Source organism: Miscanthus floridulus, chromosome 6 (genome assembly GCF_019320115.1).
Source record: "Miscanthus floridulus cultivar M001 chromosome 6, ASM1932011v1, whole genome shotgun sequence".
In the NCBI taxonomy this organism is placed as follows: domain Eukaryota; kingdom Viridiplantae; phylum Streptophyta; class Magnoliopsida; order Poales; family Poaceae; genus Miscanthus; species Miscanthus floridulus.
In genome coordinates, this window is record NC_089585.1 from 8,450,095 (window position 1) to 8,470,614 (window position 20,520).

The window sequence follows — 20,520 nt, forward strand, 5'->3', positions numbered from 1 at the left end:
CATCAGCTTGCCATGGGGAAGAGAGAAAATCGAGTATCAAACCTCTACAAGACACTCTACCCTGTGTTAGCCTTCCTTTTTGCTTTTGTTTCAAATAACTAGTCCTCAACTGGTCACTTAAAAAAGGGGGGAAATGCGAGAGGGGAAAAGAAAAGACACCGTCACTTGTGAAAGAAACTTGCTTGGATCGAGGTGCTTGATTCTTCCTCAGTTTGCACGTTTTGCTTCGATGGCACCGTCATTTAATTTTCTATAAAAATACAAAATCTTGTTCCGTGATTGATGATCAGATAGCACGCATTTGACAACTGACATCGACAAGATCAGGTAAAGGGTCATTTGCGACCAGTTCGGTTGGTGGTGAACTGATGATAAGTAGATCGAGTACTCCAGTTGACCAGAGGTGCAGTGCCTTAGTTTTCTCTTATTTAATTTCCTCAGCAATCACCACATGCATTGCACTTGACTTGCCGTACGTTGACTAATGGCATGCTTGGAGAGGTTTATTCCCAGCTTTAGACAAAGTCACTCTACAAAAGCTAAGCAACAGTGCTGACCTGAATAAATAAAGGTGGTCGTAGATTATTGGTTACCATCACACATACGCAAAGCCTATAGCTAGATTACACCAATTATCATCAGAAAATAAAAAAAAAGGAAATAAACCGCAAACAAGCCATTGTATATTCTTTTTTAGAAGACCTCTTGAGCAAGCTGCACGGATAATTAGGCCTCAAACGTCATTTGCATGTCTCTATGTGTATAACGCGGACAGTCAGGCCCCAAAACTTCATTTGTACGTATGTATAACATGTACAGTAAGGACAATCAGATCTCAAACATCAGTTGTAGGTACGGATGAATGTATATGTATGTATCACAAGGACTATCAAGCAGCTTCATTTGTATGTACTCCTTTCGTTCCAAAAAAGAACGTCGTTGTCTCGTTTTTCAAGGGCTCAACCTCATCAAATATATACAAAAATATGTTGATGTTTATGACGCATAATAAATATCATTAGATGAATCATAAAATATATTTTTATAATAAATCTATTTAGAAAATATAATATTTTCTATAACTCCTAGTTCAAATCTAGAATGACATTATTTTTCAGACTCCGTGTGGGCGGAATCGGTGGACGTGTTTGTTTCTTGGCGTTAAACTAGCAATTACCAGTCAATTGGAGTTAGGCAGTCTATGTCACACGGCATGGTGACTCGGTGAGAGCTCGTATACAAAGCTTACACGCTTGGTCTTCTGCCTGCATCCACACGACCATGGCCATAGACACTTTTGTCTTCTGGATGGACATGGCAATGGCACGCATCTCAAATCAGGGCAGTTAAAGAGAGCCGCATGTGAACATGATATCAGGGTTGCGTCACTTATCAGGCCTCATAAAATGGTCTGTGCTACATCATCTAGGCTTGACTTCAGAGCTGCCATAGCACGTCAGTGGCTGTCATTCATGAGGCTACACTGAATTACAGATGACTATGAATGCACATCCACCACTGCCTCCTGGTCCTGGGGCGCCCACCTCCACACTTTCAGCTCGCCGGAGCAGTCTCCGGTGAAGAGCAGCCCACCAGCTGCGAGCTCGATGGTCCTCACTTCCTTCTTGGCGAAGAGTGTGCCCATCCCGTCGAACCTGTAAGATAGTAACCAAGGAAATGCAGAGCTCCTTTCAGTAAGGAACCACTGAGCACCACAACAACGCTGCAAGCGGTTTGTCCACCTGATGGAACTGAGAAATTTTTATGCACTCACGATGGCAAGTCGAGCAAACGGATGCAATTGCTGTTGTGGAGGGAGCAGAAGAGAACTGGCGTCTTCCCAACTCGGTGCATGCCGAAGAGTGTGCGCAAACCCTGCAACAGAATCGGAAAGGTTAAGCAGCAGGGAAACAGCCTAGAGCTGTTGTGAGCAAACCAATTTAAAAGGAAGGGGGAAACACAGCACACTCTCATTGCACTTGCATAATTGTACCCTTTGTGTAATTTCCCTGATCAAGCACACCAAGGCAGCAATTTTTCTCAGACCATCTTATGAAAAAGCTTAAAAATATTTTTTTTAACTTGTTCCAAGTCAAAAGTACTAAAGAGAATAATACAGTGAGGGGAACATTTTGATATACAGGTAGACTAGAAAGTAGAAGGAAAAAAAACTGCTGCTGAGCTAGAACAATGGCCAGGAAATTTCATTAGTTCTTCCTGCATGCAGACTAAACTTTTTATGATAGGCAATCAGTTCAAACATAATGCTCTAGAAGTTGTTTTTATAATTCTAAGATACTCAGTACTCCACACTCTTCAAGTCTTCGAGGCAAACAGATGAACTGAGCAGACCTCCTAAAGTTCTCATCCAATGAGGCTTATATCAGTATATAGAAACTCCAATCACTAAATTTTCCAGGTTCATCAGATAAACTCCAGTCGACCAAGAAGACCAACCAGACAAGCTATCTCCCATACGCAAGCAAGAAGACCCAATGTTGAGAGGTTCCAGCATATGCCTATGCCAACACCTACCTCAGAGACTACATTTATGAATCATATTTCTTGGCCAAAAGCAAATGGACTCCCAACAATTAAGACCATGAGACAAGCAGATGTACAGAGGAAAACTGATCGTGGCAACAAAAAGGAAAAAGACATTTGAGGACAGATCTGCTTGATTTTTAGAAGTATTCGCTACATAGGAGTACAGAGCCATTGAAACTATCATATTTCTGTATAAGGCAGGTTATTCTTATACCCAAAAAAAAAAAGTAGAACAGAGTCATTACATTGTCAATTGAGAATAGACATAAGCTGATCAATGGAGTAGCACACAAAAAACAGAATTGATCAATGAAACTAGAAGGACTGGAAGGCACGAACAAAAACAACAAATCAGCAATGTTATTATTCACACAAAATTCAGTTATTATTACTGAAATAAGCAATATAGTTTTCGCACGCTATACTTCTTCTTTGCTGAACTTTGGGCAGTACCAATATTCATCAAAATAGGTAAATGTTGTTCTTAACTAGTAAAACTTAGTTATACAACTATAAAAATGTTGTTGCCATAAACTATTTAGTTATACACAGTCTGCAGCATCCAACAAAACAAAAATAATGCATGATCAGCAGGAGTGCAGTTCTTACATGCTCCTCGGCATGAGTATATTTGGCTTGAAGGTTTCCAGACTCTGACAGAGTCCAGACCTTTACAGTCTTGTCAAGGGAGCAAGATAATAACTTCTCATCCCAACAAAGCACAGATGTTACAGCAGCTTTATGCTCAAAGAGTGTTTGGACACACTGCCGAGTCGTAAGGTCCCATGCCTGGTAAATACAAAGAAATAAAGAATGCATCAGAACCAACATAACATTCAGTGGTCAATTGAGCGATATCTTGAGGAAAAATCCATACTTTGATGGTCTTGTCAAGTGAGCCAGAGTAAAGTCTTCTTGCTGAGATAGACAGTGAAACAACTGGACGTTGATGGCCACTGAGGATCAACACTGGTTCAATGTTACTCTCCTTAGAAGGAAATTTCCAGGCCACGATGCGACCATCTCCCATACCAGCAAACAGCACCTCATCCGTGATAGCCATGGAACAAACCAGACTAGAAGGCCCTTGAAGACTTAGTTTCATCCCTGTCTTTGTGTTCCAAGCCTTGTACCAAGCAAAGTTACCCCTCAATATGTCACCATATATAATACGAAAGGTGTACTCTCACTAGAATCAGAATTTCACCTCCACAGACTTCGGAATTCCAATGAATACCCATGGGCCATGGGTGATCATGCAGCCAACCTTGCCTCCCATCTTGATGACATCAACACACTATTCCAGAAACATTAAGAACAAAATTGTAATATGATAACATATTAGTTTTTTTTTGCCATCCTCTCTTGGATATACTGCCACATATCTCTATCTATGTTTTTTTGTCTTTTCTTTACTTTGTTTTTTCTCATTGCTATTTTTTTTACATAAATGCATGACTATCCACTAATGAGACGGCTGTAATCACTGAAGATTCTCTTGCAGATCATGGAACCATATGTATCAACCAAGTGACAACCAACCAGATAGCATCCCAAACTGATCCCAGGCAAACAGATAACTGAAGCAGGCGAAGAGCCTCCAATAGCAAGATGGCTAGCCTGACAGATAACATCCAATCCAAACCAAGAGCACATGGACCACCCCGACTAATCATAAGAAATCCACTGACGATTGGTGATACAGTGAGGGCATCATCACCAGAACCAATCAGAAGAAATCCTGAATCACCATTTGGTTGGTTGCATAGGGTGCACGTGAACCACCACACTTTGCTAATTAGCACATCAACCGCCACGAACAATGAAAACCTCCTCACTGGAACCTCCGTGGAAGCAGACCATTACCCGTGCATAATCAGAGAGATTGTTGGGAGCCCGTGCATAATCAGAGAATGTTGGAGCCCGTGCATAATCAGATACATTGCTGTGAGCCGAGAACCAAGCTACCTTGCCGGAATTGCAGTCCCAGATGCGAACAGATCCGTCGGCGCTGCCGGAGTAGAGCTTGTCGGAACCCAGCGGCAGCGAAATCCCACTGATAGCCTGACAGATTTTATGATTACTGTCAGAGCCCATCACAACTGCTAGACAGAAATTCGCGACCGCGTCGCGATAGAGCGGATTTTCAGAGAGACGGGGAAGCTTCGCACCTCCGTGTGTCCAGCAAGGGCGCAGAGGAAGACGAAGCCGCCCTCACCGCTGCAGCGGCGCTTATCCTCAAGGGGCGGCATATCGTCTCCATTAGCCGGTTTCGGCTTCGGCTCAGGCTTCGGGTTTGTCATGTCGTTTCCGCATCGCCGCCGTGCGGGTGCTGCAGATGCAGCATCGGGCTCGGCACGGCGACTCGATCCGGACAGCACCGCCTTCTGAACAGGGCCGAGGAGCCTCGTCGTCGCCGGATCGAGGCGAAGGGTCGGGCGGGAGGCCTTGGCGCCGCCGCAAGGCTCAGACACAGAGGGTCTGGCGTAGGGGCTCCACCGTGCGGGCGCGCGTGCGGGTGAGGGTGCGGGAGAGTGGCCGGTGCGGAGGCGCGCGGCGAGGGTGGAGGAGATCGGCATAGCGGTGGCTAGCGGTTGCCGGCCTCGCGGACGCGCGGATAGGGCTAGGCGGCGGGAAGAGGAAGAGCGCGATGGAGGCGGTTGTCGAGAGTCGCGATCGTGGAAGAAGTCGGACGCGGTACGTTTATTCTCGGTCGACCGACTGTAAAACGGTAGCTAGGGCGCCCCGACGTCTTTGCCCCGCGCCAGCCCGACGAGGCGTCTGCGCTCGACCCGACCTCACGTGGCGTTTGCGCCCTCACCCGACCCTTTGCGCCCCGTCTAGTAGCTGGGTAACATTGTAACATGTATAAATATTCAATCTATTTTTAAAATATTTAAATACAATAGTTGTAACATACGTAGATAGATGAAAAACTTACCACATGTTTCTGAAACACTTGAAAAAACATCTGAAAAATAATTGAAAACTATTGCAAACATACGCAACATCTAAATAAAACACTTGCAACATATGTATAAAACATATGCAACATCTAGATAAACACACTTGCAGCATACGTCTGAAAAACACAGATGAAATATTGGGAACAGACAATTGGAACATACGCGTACAATCATTGCAACATATGCAACATCCCCGATCTACTTTTGCAACATTCATATGAAACACTTGCAACAAACATCTAAAACACTTAAAACATACACTTGCAACATGTGCTTTCAGAGCAACAAATCGTTGCTGCTTGGGAGAATGGAGGCTCGTCGGTGTGCCGGAGGCAGCAGCCCAGCGGCGGCTTCGCAACGTGGCGGAGAGGCAGCGGCTGCACGACTGGGAGAGGGCAGCCGCGCGCCACGCCGTCCGGCAGTAGCGTATCGGTGGCGCGGAGCTCGCCACTCCGGTGGAGAAGGTTGCGGCAGGTCTAGTGGAGAAGGCCATAGTAGGTCGCTCCGGTGGAGAAGGCAAGTGGGAGGCACGGTGGAGAGAGAGGCGTGATGGAGAGGAAGGCGAGCGGTAGCACAAGGTGGAGAGGGAGGCGCAGTGGAGAGAAGACGGGCAGGAGGCACGGTGGAGATGGCGGGAGGGATGCGCGGTCGTAGGCTCGCGACGCTGCGGTGGGTTTTTTCCTTTTTTTCTTTTTTTTTAGAAAACTACGATTGCTGGAGGTGAGTGGATATGAACAGATGGGAGAGCCTTCTGGGCCTCCAAGCCTGCCAGCGGGGCCGTTCGGGGTGGACGGACACCCTAATACAAGCATTACCGATTGTAAAACGTCATGGATCAGAACTTCCCTCCCTAAAACAAAGGTACAGTCTAATCCAATTAAAGTCAAGTAAATTTAAATTTTACTGAATTTATAAAAAATAGTATTAATAATTACAGTTTCAAAAATGTACTATAAAAATATATATTTCATTATGAATCTAATAACACTTACTTGATATCGTAATATTAATAATTTTCTGTAAAAAGGTTTCAAGATGAAACTTAGTAATAGTATAGTAGATTTTGATATTACACTTAGTGATGAACAATACAGAATTTCATGCTACAGAAGTGGTTGTATTGGATTTGTATTTTTAGAACTACTTTCTAATTATCAAAGTTTCGTTGTCACAGATGCTATATTGTGGTCATAGATGATATATGTATGGTGTGATTGGTTGTCTACGTTAAGGTTAATCTGCATTAGGAGATTGCATCATAAGCCGTGTCATAGATGTTCCTCTCACAATAAATTAACATAAGTACGATTTGTTGTGAGAGAAAAAAATATTGTTCATTCGCTGAAAAATACTGTTGAAGTAGTTCAAGCGAACATGACAAAAGCACGGCAAGGCAGTCTGGATGGAACCAGATCAAGAGCTGAATACGACCAAATCAGGTGTGTTCGGTGGTGTATTAAAAAGATGTGCTTTTGAGGAAAGTGCTAATCTGAATAAAGGGCTATGCAAAAAACCAAACAACTAAAATTTACACTACCATGGTTTAGATACAGAGTTATCCCGGCAACTGATCATATTAACGTTATATTGCTCTAGAAGTTATCAAGTGAAACTGTACTTAGGGCCTGTTTAGTTTCCAAAAAATTTTACGTAGTACCCATCACATCGAATCTTGCGGCACATGCATGGAGTACTAAATGTAGATGAACAAAACTAATTGCACAGTTAGGTGAGAAATCGCGAGACGAAACTTTCGAACCTAATTAGTCCATAATTAGACACTAATTGCCAAATACAAACGAAAGTGCTACAATAGCCAAAACCCAAAAAATTTGGCATCTAAACACACCCTTATATTTTGGTATAGACGACCTACATGCATACTTTGTCCTTCGTGTGATGAGATTATATTTGGTCAAACTACGTGCGATCAATTTACTCTGAACAAATGAGGCTACTTTTACGAATTGTGGGGAAGGTCAATCAGTATTGAACACGAATACCTAGCCCTCCCCCGCTGTCCACTGAATAAAGTAGCATGGCTTCCCCATCCATCGTCGAGAACATTATCTCTTGAGCACACCGGGTTCTGTTAGATGGCCGACCCAGTCATCCATCCACCACTACCGGTCCGCAAGTGACACAGCATCAGATACGACAGAAGGGTTTTGCATCCCTCGATGACTTGCAAACTTGCAAATGGCACATCAAAAAATCCCCGATTTCACACAGTTTATCAGCCTTGCTGTCAGTGAAAACCATGGAGCTTTGCGCAAAAAAAGTGAAAACCATGGAGCATGTTAATAATATAATTGATTTACCCATCTGATCACATACAACAAGAGGCTTTTGCTTCTCGATGACTTGAGGCCCCTCTGCCCATCTCAACAAACATCAAGGGCCAGGGCATGGTAGCAATAGAACAACAAATCCACATCCCCCCGATGTCTCTCTTAGGTTAGCTTTCACATTGTTTATAAACTCTATGGTGTCTAAATCCTACAAAGAATGGATCAAGAACACCTTTTATATATACAACAGAACACCGGTTGCAACTGCACATGATCAGCGGGGGATGCGGAAGTATGCATCTATATAACCTCTGTAGTTCCTTCTTTGGCCTGGTCAATAAAGAAAGGCCTTGCTGCCCGCACTCTTCCTTTTATCAACTCACAAAAAATCGAGTTGTAAAAAGCTTTCCAGAAGGACCTCAGTTACACCTGGTGTCATGACTGCCAAAAGATGTTTGGGTCGTTGCTATATACCGCACGGTCTTGAATCTCTAAATTAGCAACGTGCCAATCAACAAGCCTTGCTTGAATGCATTTCAATAGCATGAGTCCCGTTGGGAAGAGCCACCAACCGCTTTCATCCCTGGAAATATTTTATGACATGTGGCTTAACTGCATATAACTCTTAGAAGATTCTAGTGGACAGGCTAGGGAAATTATGCTTACGTTCCCAGGTTCCAGGGCTGCACGCTCGGGTGTGTTTTGGTTGACGACTTATAATGTACAAAACCACATATGAAGGCCACAACCTAGAGATTAACAAGCACAGGAAGAAGGTTATAGAGGCATAACACTTGATAGAAAGAAACCATTCAATTGCTGACATTCCATGTGATAGATACCGATATAACATTGAAATGTAGGTGGGTGAAGAATACTTACGACATTGACCAGTGAAGTTATGTTCCACAATGCATATACACGAGCAAGGCCTGCTGACCGCCTTGGTCCATGACTAAATAGAGCATTTATACCAGCAGGAAAAGGCGACAAAATCCCAAGAGGTAGAATAAACAAAACCAAGAGAACATCGACCATAGAATATGAATACAGCTGGAGAAAAGTAAGCAAAACTAAGCTGAAATCTGCAAGAAGCAGTATTGAAATTACCAAACCAACAAGGTCCTGCAGTTCAGAAAAACAGAACCAAGATCAGCACAAAATGAAGAATTGATTCAAAATCATTCTGTGGACAAGAACAATGGCAGAGAAAGACCTGATGCCCAACTGGTTTCGAATTGTGCAAGATAAGAGAAAATGGGTAAAATAAATCTCTCCTGTCTTTTAGCGTCCTTAGGCTATTACTATCGAGAACTCCACCAGTGATCCTTTTGCGCATTAGAGCATCCTTAATCCTGGACTGACTTAGTTGAGTATCAGCAAGCATGTTTTGTGTTCTGCATGGTGTAATAATAAGCCATCATAAATAATAATGATGATAAACGACACCAATAATAACAAACATAAAAACACATAATAACTCACGGTGTGCGTTGCTCTGTTTTTACTCTAGGGCTTCCGTCAGGTTCAATAACTGCAGCTTCTCCTTCAACAGCATAAACAAGAAGACCAAGTTGGCAGTACCCTAATGCTGTAGCTTGGAACCAGGCAAGATCAACGCGGATACCATTCTCAGCTAAAGAGGGATTTGCATGAGTTTCAAGCCAGTCGATGACCGGAAGAAACGTTACTTTCAGAGTTCCACAGCGAACTAAACGCAGCTGTGCATTCAATCCAGCTACAAGACGGTGCCATATCCATGAGGGAACAGCCTGTAACAGATATGGCATGAGTTCTTGAGGAAAAGTGTAAGGACATGAACAGTTCAATTTGAAAGATCTTCAAATGATACCTGACTCATAAGACTAGTAAGCACACTGTCACTATTAAGTGAAAACGGAGCCATGTAACTTCCATCGCCTCCAAAGATCAGAGACATTGGAAACCTTTGATGAAGACGAGGTGGAAGATCAGGCCTTTTTTCATCTCCCCCAAGGAAGAAATCTAAATACCCTAGCATTAAATCTGGGGTTGCAGTCACCTAGAGATTGCAAAAGCAGAAATCAAATAAATGACAGGCTGGAAGATACTATTCCAGCGTTGGAAACAAGAATGAATATAAACAGTATACAGTTGACCAAACAGACACTAGAAACTATAAAAGGATAATCTACAGATGGTATACCTAAATCTGGATGTGATTCTAGGGGAGGCAAATAAATTTAGTGACAAGCATTTAGATTTGTAGACAATATTAGTATCAACACAGTAACCCTTGCTTCTACTCAAAGTAGCATGTTTGAGAGTACCATTTCCAACCATGTAAGTTTTGGAGGCCTCCCTTCAGCTAATAACTAAATATTTTTATCACTTATAATAGTATAGGTAGTCTCAGTGTGCGAGCAGCACCGTAAGGATCCAACTTTAAGAGCTTGAAGTGTTTAAAATTTATGAGCAAGACCAAGAGCTTTAAAGATATTTGAATTTTCTGAGAAACCAAGCCAACCTTAAGGCCTTCGTACAGTGCACGTGAACGGCAAGACCTTAAGCATGAATGATCATATTCAGAGCGAACAAATTCACGAAGTCTCTGTAATTTCTTTCTCCTACGCCACTGCTGCCATGACCAAGCCAGGGGGTAGGCAAGTATACAGAGGATACTGTAAATAGATCCTTCCCACCACTGATAAGCTGCAAGGGTGTTTATCTCATCGACAAATCTATTAAATGCATCTTCATATCTGACAACAAAGAGAGAGCAAAATTAGAACACCATTTCAAGTATTTCTGATAGTACTTCCTACAGGCAGATTAAAATGGTTATTTGACTCAAAAGAGTGATTTCACAGAGCTTAAGGGTGGTAAAAGAAAAGGACCACAAAGGTTGGATCAGAAGTATTATCTAGGTTCACTTGTGGAACAAGCACACATACACAATCTCTGTTATTTGTTCTGGCGGACTGTGTGAGAGATGCCAAGGTTCACTGAAGGTGTTGGGACCCATGAAATACATCCTGTGTACATGACCGTGTGACTCTTCAGCCCTATTAGTTTCAATGACCTGCGTAATTATCAATTTTTTTATCAGAATTCAGGAGGCGCATGGCATTTAAGATGTGAGCTATGCAGAAAAGGTAAGAACTAAGAAGTACCTCATTTAGTGATTCTAGGAAAGGAAAGGAATGATCAATTTGGGACCCTTGCTGAGTTGGTGCTGGCCCAGGTAACTCATCAGTGCCAACAAATTTCATACGAGCAACACTTAAAACAAGAGCTAACAAGATAAGAAGGAATGAAAGAAGTAGACCAAATAGCCAAGGTCCCCCAAAAGTATATATTAACTCCTCCAGAGCTGTATAACAGTGAGGCATGCGATATCTGTCAGACATGCATCTGTAGGGACATGGAGTTTCAGCAGCACCTCCTGAAAAATGTAAGCAAAGCATATTCAAGTGAAGTACCAGAAGTGTCTGAAACTCTGAATTACCTAGTAGGCAAGAATCTATAAATTTAGAAGAAATGTGAAAGGATATAAACCAAATCCATCCGAAAACATGAAAAACCATGGTCAACAAAATGTGTGTGTGTTGGGTGGGGGGAGGCCAGCAACTTAAGAAACTTAAATCAAATTTTGTTCGCAGGTAGCACTTCCACTTTATATGTGTTATGGCGGCGGTTAGGGTTGAGAAGGAGAAAGGGGGGCGACCAGGGGCCTTGCCCACGGCCGAGCAAGAGAGAACTTCTAATTCCTGCTTGATTAGATTGATACATCTCCTCTCCTTATATAGAGGCTTACTTGACCCCTAAGGAAGAAACCCTTATCTCTAATTATAACACTAATGGGCTAATACTGCCAACCCAGGCCCAATAGGCCCATGACATACGCCTCTATGGTGGCGGTTAGGGTTGAGAGGGAGAGAGGGGCCAGCCAGGGGCCTTGCCCACGGCTGCTTGATTAGATCGATACTTCTCCTCCCCTTACATATAAAGAGGCTTACTTGACCCCTGAGCAAGAAACCCTTATCTCTATTCAACTCTAACACTAATGGGTTATACTGCCAACCCAGGCCCGATAGGCCCATGACATACGCCTCTAACAATATGACACCCCAAAAACAAATAGAAAGAATTACCTCGGACATTTATGTATATAGCACGGCGAGGGAGTTCACCCGAAGGGCATGGGAAGCATAAAGATTTAGAAGATCCAGTAACATTTTTGTATGTTCCAGTAGGGCATTCCTGCAATTTATGCAAAAACAATTACCACGGCATAAAGTAGCACTGGAGTTACGTGGGCACGTGGCCACTGGCCACTCTAGAACGAAGGGAAATAATAATTATGCAATTATTCGATATTTACCAAACCAAAAAATAAACCAAGATATTACACATTATCATGATATGGAACATTAAGGTAGGCCGTTTTGTGCTAAGCAGCACGGATACGGATACATGTATCGGTATCGGACGGATACAGATATGCGGATACGCCATTTTTTGAGGAAACCTGATACGTGGATACGCTTTATTATTTTTTATAAAAAATAATAATAAAGGATATTAAAATTATTGGCAGTGTATGTATGGATGCTCTCTGGAGACTACTCCAATCATTCCACAGCTTCTAGTTGCTACTTCTACCTGTGCTGGCAGTTGGAGGGGTATTTTTGGCATATAAATGTGCAGCACGTCTTCCCTGCCTGTGCTTAGCTGGGCCCAAGATCAGATTTTTTTAATCTTCTTTCTCTCCCCCAACATTCTTCCCCACACGGTGCCCCTTCAATCAGCCGTCTTCGCGACTACGCTCCTGGCCTGCTCCTCGCAGCTCCTCCTCCACCGACGCAATGCCTTCCTCCTCCCACGCCGGTGACCGAGGTCCCTCTCGGCGCAGGCGGCCGAGCGACCATGGCTGCGCCCCACTCCACCCCAAGCGCGTGGCCAGCGGGCGGCCCGCCCGGCACGGATGCAGCACGCGGACCTCGCCAGTGCAGAGCTTGCCCAGCGCGGGGTGCGGCACGGCGCGTGGCCGGCGGGAAGCCTGCCCGGCGCAGATGCAGCACGGACCTCGCCAGCGCGGGTGCGGCGCGGCGCGTGGCTGGCGAGTAGCCCACCCAGTGCGTGTGGGATAGGCCATAGTATATCGCAGGTCAGTGGTGGGTGGGCTAGGCTGTATCGCAAATGCCCAAACAGCTTGGATACGTATCAGTCCACGTATCGGAATTTAGTTTTATTTATTTTTTTGCCGATACTTCATGGATACGTATCCGCCGCATATCCACTGCGTATCCATATCGGATACGTATCCGATACGGGATACGTGGCCAACCTCACGTATCCGTGTAAGTAGGTTTTGTGTATGAACCAACCAAACTTCACTGCTTATGGGATGCAACAAGATATAGGGTAGAACGTGTTTGGAACATATAAATAAGTTATACCTTGCAAAATGTTCCATAAAGACCCTTTGGGCAAGCTTTTCCTGTGACCGTTCCATTGCCACCAGAATATCCCAGCCCTTTGCTGACTCCTCCACTGTGTAATACATAGTTAGTATACGAACAATATATAAACATAACTCAAAGCATTACAGTAACGCCAGACATTTTGGTAGCTACAGCTAATGAAAGGAAAATTTAGAAAATTAAAACTAAGCTCTGTCGTTCACATCACATCTCAACTGTTCTCCGGTATAAGATGAAACGACTCCAACAGCCAACAAACCAATGAAAGGGGAAAAAAGGACAAATAAAAAATCTGCAAGACAATGGCACCATCCATAAAGTTGATGATAAGGCAGCAGAGCCCCTAATTAGAAGTTCCAACAATCAAGGAATATAGTATAAAATTGTTTTTCATCTTTTCCTTCGTTTGTTGCCTCATAATGTCAATTGTGAATCGTATCATACTAATCAAATAAGACTGGATATGAATAGCAGTCAAAAACATGATTAAACTCGAAGTAAAATGCAGAAGTTTATAGATAGCGCTGATACAGCATGAAATGACCAAAACAGCAAATTAATCCTATAAATTATAATACAAATACTAGAGAAAGGATCAGAGCAGACCTTGTGAGTATTGATCCCTTAACAGCTGCAACAGGCACATACTCATCTCCAGTAGGAATGTTAGACCAATGGAAATGAATCCTCCCCCCTCCACCTCCACCACTACTAGCACTTCCGAAGCCACCAACACTTGAGAGGACAGAGCTTTCAGCTAAGGACAAAGTGTGCACAAATAGAAGAATTGTGCCCCCAGAACCACCACCAGGTCCTCCAACAGAGCCATTAGCATAGCTGCCACCATTTGATTCTACGGAACCATAGAGGGCAAGAGTTGGCAAAGAATACTCCCATGAGCCCATCACTGGAGAGCAGTTACAAAAACATTTAAAAGACAATATTAAGACATGCTATGAACCAAAAAAAGAGGAAAATTGGAGCATATGTGGTACCTATTATACCCCCACCAGCTGTGGACAACTCGGTAGAGTCATTCCCACTGCCGCTGCCAAGTTCACAAGGTAGATCAGCATTGTCATAGATAGCTCCACCCTCAGCTCCCTTATAAAAACCATCCCCGCCTTTGCCACCGTGTCCACCACCACCACATATACTGCTGTTTAACATTTTCCCTTGTCCAACCCCAGTTCGACAGCCTAAATTTGAAGGGATCATCTCAAAATGAAGAAATAGCAACCATACAGACATGGACACGCAGGCATTTTTAAGCATCCCGGAAAATAGAAAAGTTACTGTGTTCCTCTTAAGCCAAAGAAGTAACATTAAGAACCACATATAAAATGGAAAGAGCAAGGAGATAGTATTATTAAAGTTTAACATTATATAGAGTAACTCCTCTAATCAACAATCTGTGCTTCTCTGATCTAGTTGAAATATAAGCATTTTTCTGCCAAAAATATTATATCATGACATGTCAATAGCATATGGTCAATAGGCTAGGTGAATGCTGCTTATCATTGTTGAAATATGTTCACTATAAATAGTTTAAAGGTCTTAGCAGGTGTGCCGCTCTCTTTGCTTAGAAAAAGACTCAGCAAGTTTTCGCAAGAATTCTGAACTCTAATGGCTAAGCAAATGACATGAGCCTTCAGGGATACAAGCTATCCCTTGGTCCCCATAAATTACAACTGCAGGCAAGAGGCAACAAGCCAACAGAGAATTCCTTTAAAAGTAGAAAACTAACAAATTACCCAAGCCTGATGCGCTGATGGTTCCAGATGTATGCACAGTAACACTTCTTGCCCTATTGAAATGAATTACAGTTCCTTGTACGAGACCCCAGACATCAATATCTTCAACACGGCATACCTAAATAGGATAAGATACCATAAGCTGCATCTTGTGAGAGAATCTACCTGGGAGCTGCATGGGAGTGTTCAAAAATTGAGTGTACCTGAAGGGTAAATGACAATGAAGAATTTAGATTGCAATCTTCTGGTGGATGTATTATTTCCACAGGACAGCTATCAGCTTCACAATTCAGCTTTGGGGCCCTAATAGATGCACAAGAGCTCATTAATGAGCAAAAAGATTTCCAACATAGGAAATAGGGAAAAGAATGTCTCTATGTGATAGATGAAGGTGAAAGTATTTACACATCATCGCTACTTCTGTTTACAAGTGGGCCCCGTAAAACAGAACCAGGTCCAACCTACAAAATGAATATTTATCACTATTCTTTCTTTAACTGGTCACAGAAGCAAAAAAAGAACATAATACCTCATGTGACCACATATTGAACATTCAATCTGGGTAGTTATAAATTTGAATTGCAAGTACAGGAAAAACACATCAGCAATATAGCATGACACAGCAGACAGCACACAAGACAACAGTATGACAGTCAACACAGCAGTATAATTATTGCTTAGATACACATACACTTAAAATAAGTGGAGACATATGACTGTATGAACCATCACGATTAGCATTGCTATAGAAATGACTTGTACTGCATCTTTGTTTGACTAGAGCAGTGCAACGCTGTAGAGTTCAAAATGCAAATTGCTATGCGATGCGCTAAGAAATTTTGCCGCAATAAACAAATACATCAGAAAGGTGACAGCTAAAAAAGGCAGTGATGTTGAAAAGCGTTTATATCATACTTGTATGCTGTAGAACAGCGAAAGAATAAGGATCTGTGCCTCAATTGTGTCTCCGTCCCCAGACAAATTCAGGAGACCTTGGCCACGAACTCCAAGATTAGCATTAGAGTGTATCACAGATGATTCCTGAAAACATATGAGCAATAGTTATGCATACTGAGCACAAGCAGCAAAATAGAAAAACAGTAATTAACATTGGACCAACTTGAAACCTTCAGAACTATCAGGTTGCTAGCATCTAACAAAGAAGTTGCAACTATCGAATCTCCGCCGCCATCAATTTCCATTCTGGAGTTCCACATAAGGAGCATCTTTACAGACATTCTCAAAGCACCAAACACCTGGGGAAAAAATCAAGTTAAAGCGCAATAGTTTGTGCATATAAAGTAGATACAAAGTAGGTGAATAATTGAATATCACAAGAAACCAACAGGAAAAAAAATACCTTGATTGTTGAGTCGCTCATAAGAAGCTCCTCAGCCATCAGTTCAAACTCCGAGTATGGATAACGGGTGAGACCAAAAGTTAGAATAGCACCAGAAAGAAGGCTAAGTTGCCCTTCGACCTGAAAATTACAAATAAGAAGTCCCATACTTCAAATTTTAGAAAGAAAACACTGATCAATCCCGATATAAGAAGCAACTCCACGATAGGTTTGTGTCTCATTATAGAAAATGCACCTTATATGTGACATTTATTTGTACAGCGTATGCTTACAACCAAAATGCATATATGTATTCATAAAGGATATATACTTTGATGATAAACTGAAGAGCAGGAAAACATAAGACTACAGACCTTGACAAGACAATGTCAGAAAAAACAATTAAATGTTACTAAAGACATCATGGTTGGTAGAGTGTTAATCAAGATAGCATTACAAAGCCACATACCTGAACGCGACTCCAGAGCAAGGGGACAGCAACTTTGGCATGATTTCTTACAAAAACATTGGTCCACAGTGGTTGATTTGGAAACTCTAAAAGAAGAGTGTCTGTCTGTGTACTCAAATTGTTGTTGCTAACAATAAGACTCTTTGGTACTGCTTCATAAAGAGTTCCAGCAGCTCCTGCATTATCTGGACAGCCTGAACTCCTCCCCCCTGAAAAAGATGACAGACATTAATTTCAAACAAAATAAATCAATAAGGTCATCTTAACAATAGCTTCAGACGTGTGGTGTGTATCACTAGAAAATTACCAAGAGTACGAGTTTCATGGCACACATATAGAGGCCTAAGAGTTAGAGTGAAAAGGAACAGTATAATGCTTCTATAGATAACTAAAATTTATTTTATTGTCATGATACAAACAGCAGATGGCATGCAGATCTCCTGCAAATGTAGAACTATTAAACCTAAATAACAAGAATACAAGAGAGAAGGAGAAGTAGAGATCAATTCAGAGCAGGTCCCAGATGGGTTTAGAAAGAAGCAACAGCATACAGCCAAAGGTAAATAACAGGACTGGTAACCATAAAGTGAAACGGATGGTAAAGAGTTATATGCATCTTTGATCTTTCTACCTGCAGTTCTTCCAAAAGTGATAACTGTTAACACTAAAAACAAATCAAGTCAGAAAATTAAAATCAGTGTGAACTTAGAGAAAGTTACCATGAACAAAAATCTGGGTGTCATCATGTCTACTAAAAACATTAATAGAAACTCGCCCTCCACCTCCCCCAGCCAAACCATCACCCCCAGAGGCACTGATCTTGCCACCACCATGCCTGTTGCCAGCAGACGATAAGAAGAGATGAAAAAACTGCAATGGTTTACTAAATTTCCTGAAGTACAAAATATTATAATAAGCACTAAGCAGATCTACAACAAAACAAACTTGCAAATGAATAGAAATTCCTCCATTGCCCCTTTTCTTACATATATATCATTATGAGATTATGACCAGTATAGAGCTATTGCTTGACTCACTCACCAATTAATCATGTGCATTATTGATCTACTCTCAATCAATCCATGAGGGTGATCCTATCTTACCCTAACTTTCTATGCACACAGAAATCCTAAAGTATTGGTGATTCAACAGAACTAAGTTTCAAAGCATAGCATCAAACTGACAGTAACTACATGGACCCTAGGCTTCCCAAAAATACTACAAACATGGATTTGCAATTTAGAAATCTGAGAATTATTTTTTTCTTATTTCAGTACATCAAATAAATGAACTAATGTGCCCTAAATGCATATCTGCAAGGGGGAAAAGAGGGTTTTTCATCTATTGCCCCTAGCCCACTATATCTGGGTACAAACATGGCCAAGAATGCCTATTATGGCTAGTTCCTTTAAACTGCAGGACCTATCAATTTGTTCTGCTGGACTTCAGTTGGTAAATGTTTTCCAAACTCCAACTTAATTTCACTATCTTTCTTACCAATTTATTCTGCTGGTCTTCTCAATTGGTAACTGTTTTCCAAATTCTACTTAACTAACTAAGCGTGCATTCCCATCTGTAGTCAGTTCACATAGCATAAAAAAAGCAGAACAAAATTAAAATCATTCCACAAACACTCACATCGATGCAGCCTTTATAAAGATGCTCCCCCCAGAACCACCTCCGCCCTTCTCATTGCTATCCCCACCGTCGGCGAGCACTGTGCCATTCATGACCAGCTCCTCAGCAAACAGCCACACGATGCCACCACCAGCACCACCGTAGTCCTTCTCAACGCTGGTCGAGCCCCCTTTGCTCCCGTAGCTCCAGGGGTGTTCGAGGTCAGACCATGCATAGGCATCACCGCCCCATGAGTCCTCCTGCGTCTGCCCTTCCTTGACGAAGCAGCTGGCTCCACGGCCACCGTGCCCGCCACCGTCGCCGTGCGTCCCTGTGGGAACGCCACTGGTCCGGTCAGGCGGATCGCCAGCGAGCGCGGTGGTGTTCACAACGACCGTGTCGGCGACGGTGATGTTGGTGGCAACCAACGTGACCCTGCCGGCTCTGACGCGCACCCCGCGGCTGAGGCGGACCTCGCCGGAGAGATTGGCGGATATAACGCACCCGTGCTTCTCGCAGGTCAGGGAGGCGCCAGAGAGGAGCACGAGGCTGCCGTTCCCCGTGATGTGGACGTCGCCGCCCAGCTCCACCTCCTCGGAGACCTCGCAGCGCGTGAGGAAGTCCCCCTTCCCGTGGAGGTCCCCCTCACAGGTCGCCGTCGGCGACGCCGGGTCCGGCGGCGGGAGCGGGGGCGACGGCGGCGAGTAGTCGTGCCACATCAGGATCGAGTACGGGCCAGGCTCCGCCCGATCTGACGCCTCCGCCCCGCCGCCCCGGCCGAGGCCGGCGTTCCCGAGGACAGCGCCGAGCAGCAGCAAGAGGCGGAGATTGAGGAGGGTGCAGAGATGGCAGGCCATGGACTGGGGCTCATCAGAGTCCAGGCTGTACGGGTTCGCAGCACAGGAGAAGGTTTCGGACACCGCGCCGCGCTTGCAGTGGCCGCCGGCGATGGCGGCGGCGGAGGAGGCGGGTGTTCCGGGGCTGGGTTTGGTCGATTTGGGTTTAGCTCCTTTTTCCCCTTTCGATTTTGCTACGTTTCTCTCGCACAATTTGATGTCGGATTTTGGAGGGGAAGAGTGTGGAGGGAGAAGGGTGTCACGCCGTTGGATTCGCCTCTAGATTCGTAAACTAGGTGCGGGGTTCGCTCGCTTGTGTGGACTGAGGTAGAGACAAGTGGAGCACGAGCGGCCGGTTTTCTCACTTGTCTGTTGCTCTTATAAAATTTACTGGCCTTACATTTTGGCTGGTTTGTGAGACTTTCTTTTGAAATAAGGATTCTTTGCAGTTTTTTCTCTGAAAGACAATTAATCCACACCAAACAAAATCAATTTCAGCAGAAACAGGAGAATTCCTATCAAACAATTGTAGGGTCCAAGAACAACTAGAAATGTTTATTAGATTAATTATACTAAAAACTTTAGAATTGGTTTCTCTTTGAAAATGTATTTTTCGAGAGACCGTTGCTCTAGCTAACATGGCTAGGTGTAAAAAGTTAGGCCTACAGCCAGGCTAGTACAATATATCCGTAGCCAGGAGTATTATATTAGAGGCTTTGAAAATTATTTATGTTTTAGCTTGTTTAATGGAAGCACAAAGCCAGTATCAGTTTTTTGACAAATATGATTGAATAGCTTATAACTTTCCTCCATTTTAAAATACTTGAAATTTAATACCAGAACATGCAAAGGCCAATGTATGAATATGTCTTATTTAAAAAATGCCATGATTTTATTTATATTTATATTGGTATATGTAACAATTTGTAGAAACACTTGTACAAGAGGGGTGGTAGAAGCTCTAAAAATAGAAAAAGTTTAGTCTGGTGACAAGTTTTACCAAACTAAAAAAGTAGCTATATATGGGTGCTAAATATTTGAAAACAGCGGGAAGCAAGCTTGGCTCATATAAATTTCTGCAAAATGTATTTGCTAAGACAGAGAACATATCGACGTTTATTAAATTGACAAAAGTGCATAGAGGAGCTTTTTGAAAGGAAAAGAGACCGAGATCGGCAGTTATTGGATTATCCGGTACCTTATCGAGTAAGTCATCCAAAAAGGACACCGTGTCTT

The 20,520-nt window shown here is 43.1% G+C and overlaps 2 protein-coding genes across 2 annotated transcripts; both read right to left on the reverse strand.

Moving 5' to 3' along the window:
• Window positions 1-1,142: 1,142 nt before the first annotated feature.
• On the reverse strand, window positions 1,143-5,235 carry LOC136457563 (zinc finger CCCH domain-containing protein 17-like). The gene is made up of 7 exons (XM_066457596.1): window positions 4,719-5,235; window positions 4,516-4,611; window positions 3,755-3,844; window positions 3,425-3,673; window positions 3,157-3,336; window positions 1,775-1,875; window positions 1,143-1,655 (listed from the first exon to the last, which is right to left on the reverse strand). The coding sequence occupies exons 1-7, from the start codon at window positions 5,124-5,126 to the stop codon at window positions 1,499-1,501; spliced, it is 1,281 nt and encodes a 426-aa protein (XP_066313693.1). The 5' UTR covers window positions 5,127-5,235; the 3' UTR covers window positions 1,143-1,498.
• A 2,560-nt stretch (window positions 5,236-7,795) lies between these two features.
• Window positions 7,796-19,542, reverse strand: LOC136461609 (uncharacterized). The gene is made up of 22 exons (XM_066460890.1): window positions 18,470-19,542; window positions 17,551-17,666; window positions 16,832-17,040; window positions 16,384-16,503; window positions 16,151-16,279; window positions 15,939-16,064; window positions 15,429-15,484; window positions 15,227-15,326; window positions 15,024-15,141; window positions 14,265-14,468; window positions 13,876-14,176; window positions 13,246-13,339; window positions 11,938-12,046; window positions 10,957-11,228; window positions 10,738-10,865; window positions 10,311-10,545; window positions 9,657-9,845; window positions 9,290-9,576; window positions 9,021-9,201; window positions 8,687-8,929; window positions 8,471-8,553; window positions 7,796-8,387 (listed from the first exon to the last, which is right to left on the reverse strand). Exons 1-22 carry the CDS (start codon window positions 19,303-19,305, stop codon window positions 8,240-8,242), a joined length of 4,284 nt encoding a protein of 1,427 aa, XP_066316987.1. The 5' UTR covers window positions 19,306-19,542; the 3' UTR covers window positions 7,796-8,239.
• Between the last annotated feature and the right edge of the window lie 978 nt (window positions 19,543-20,520).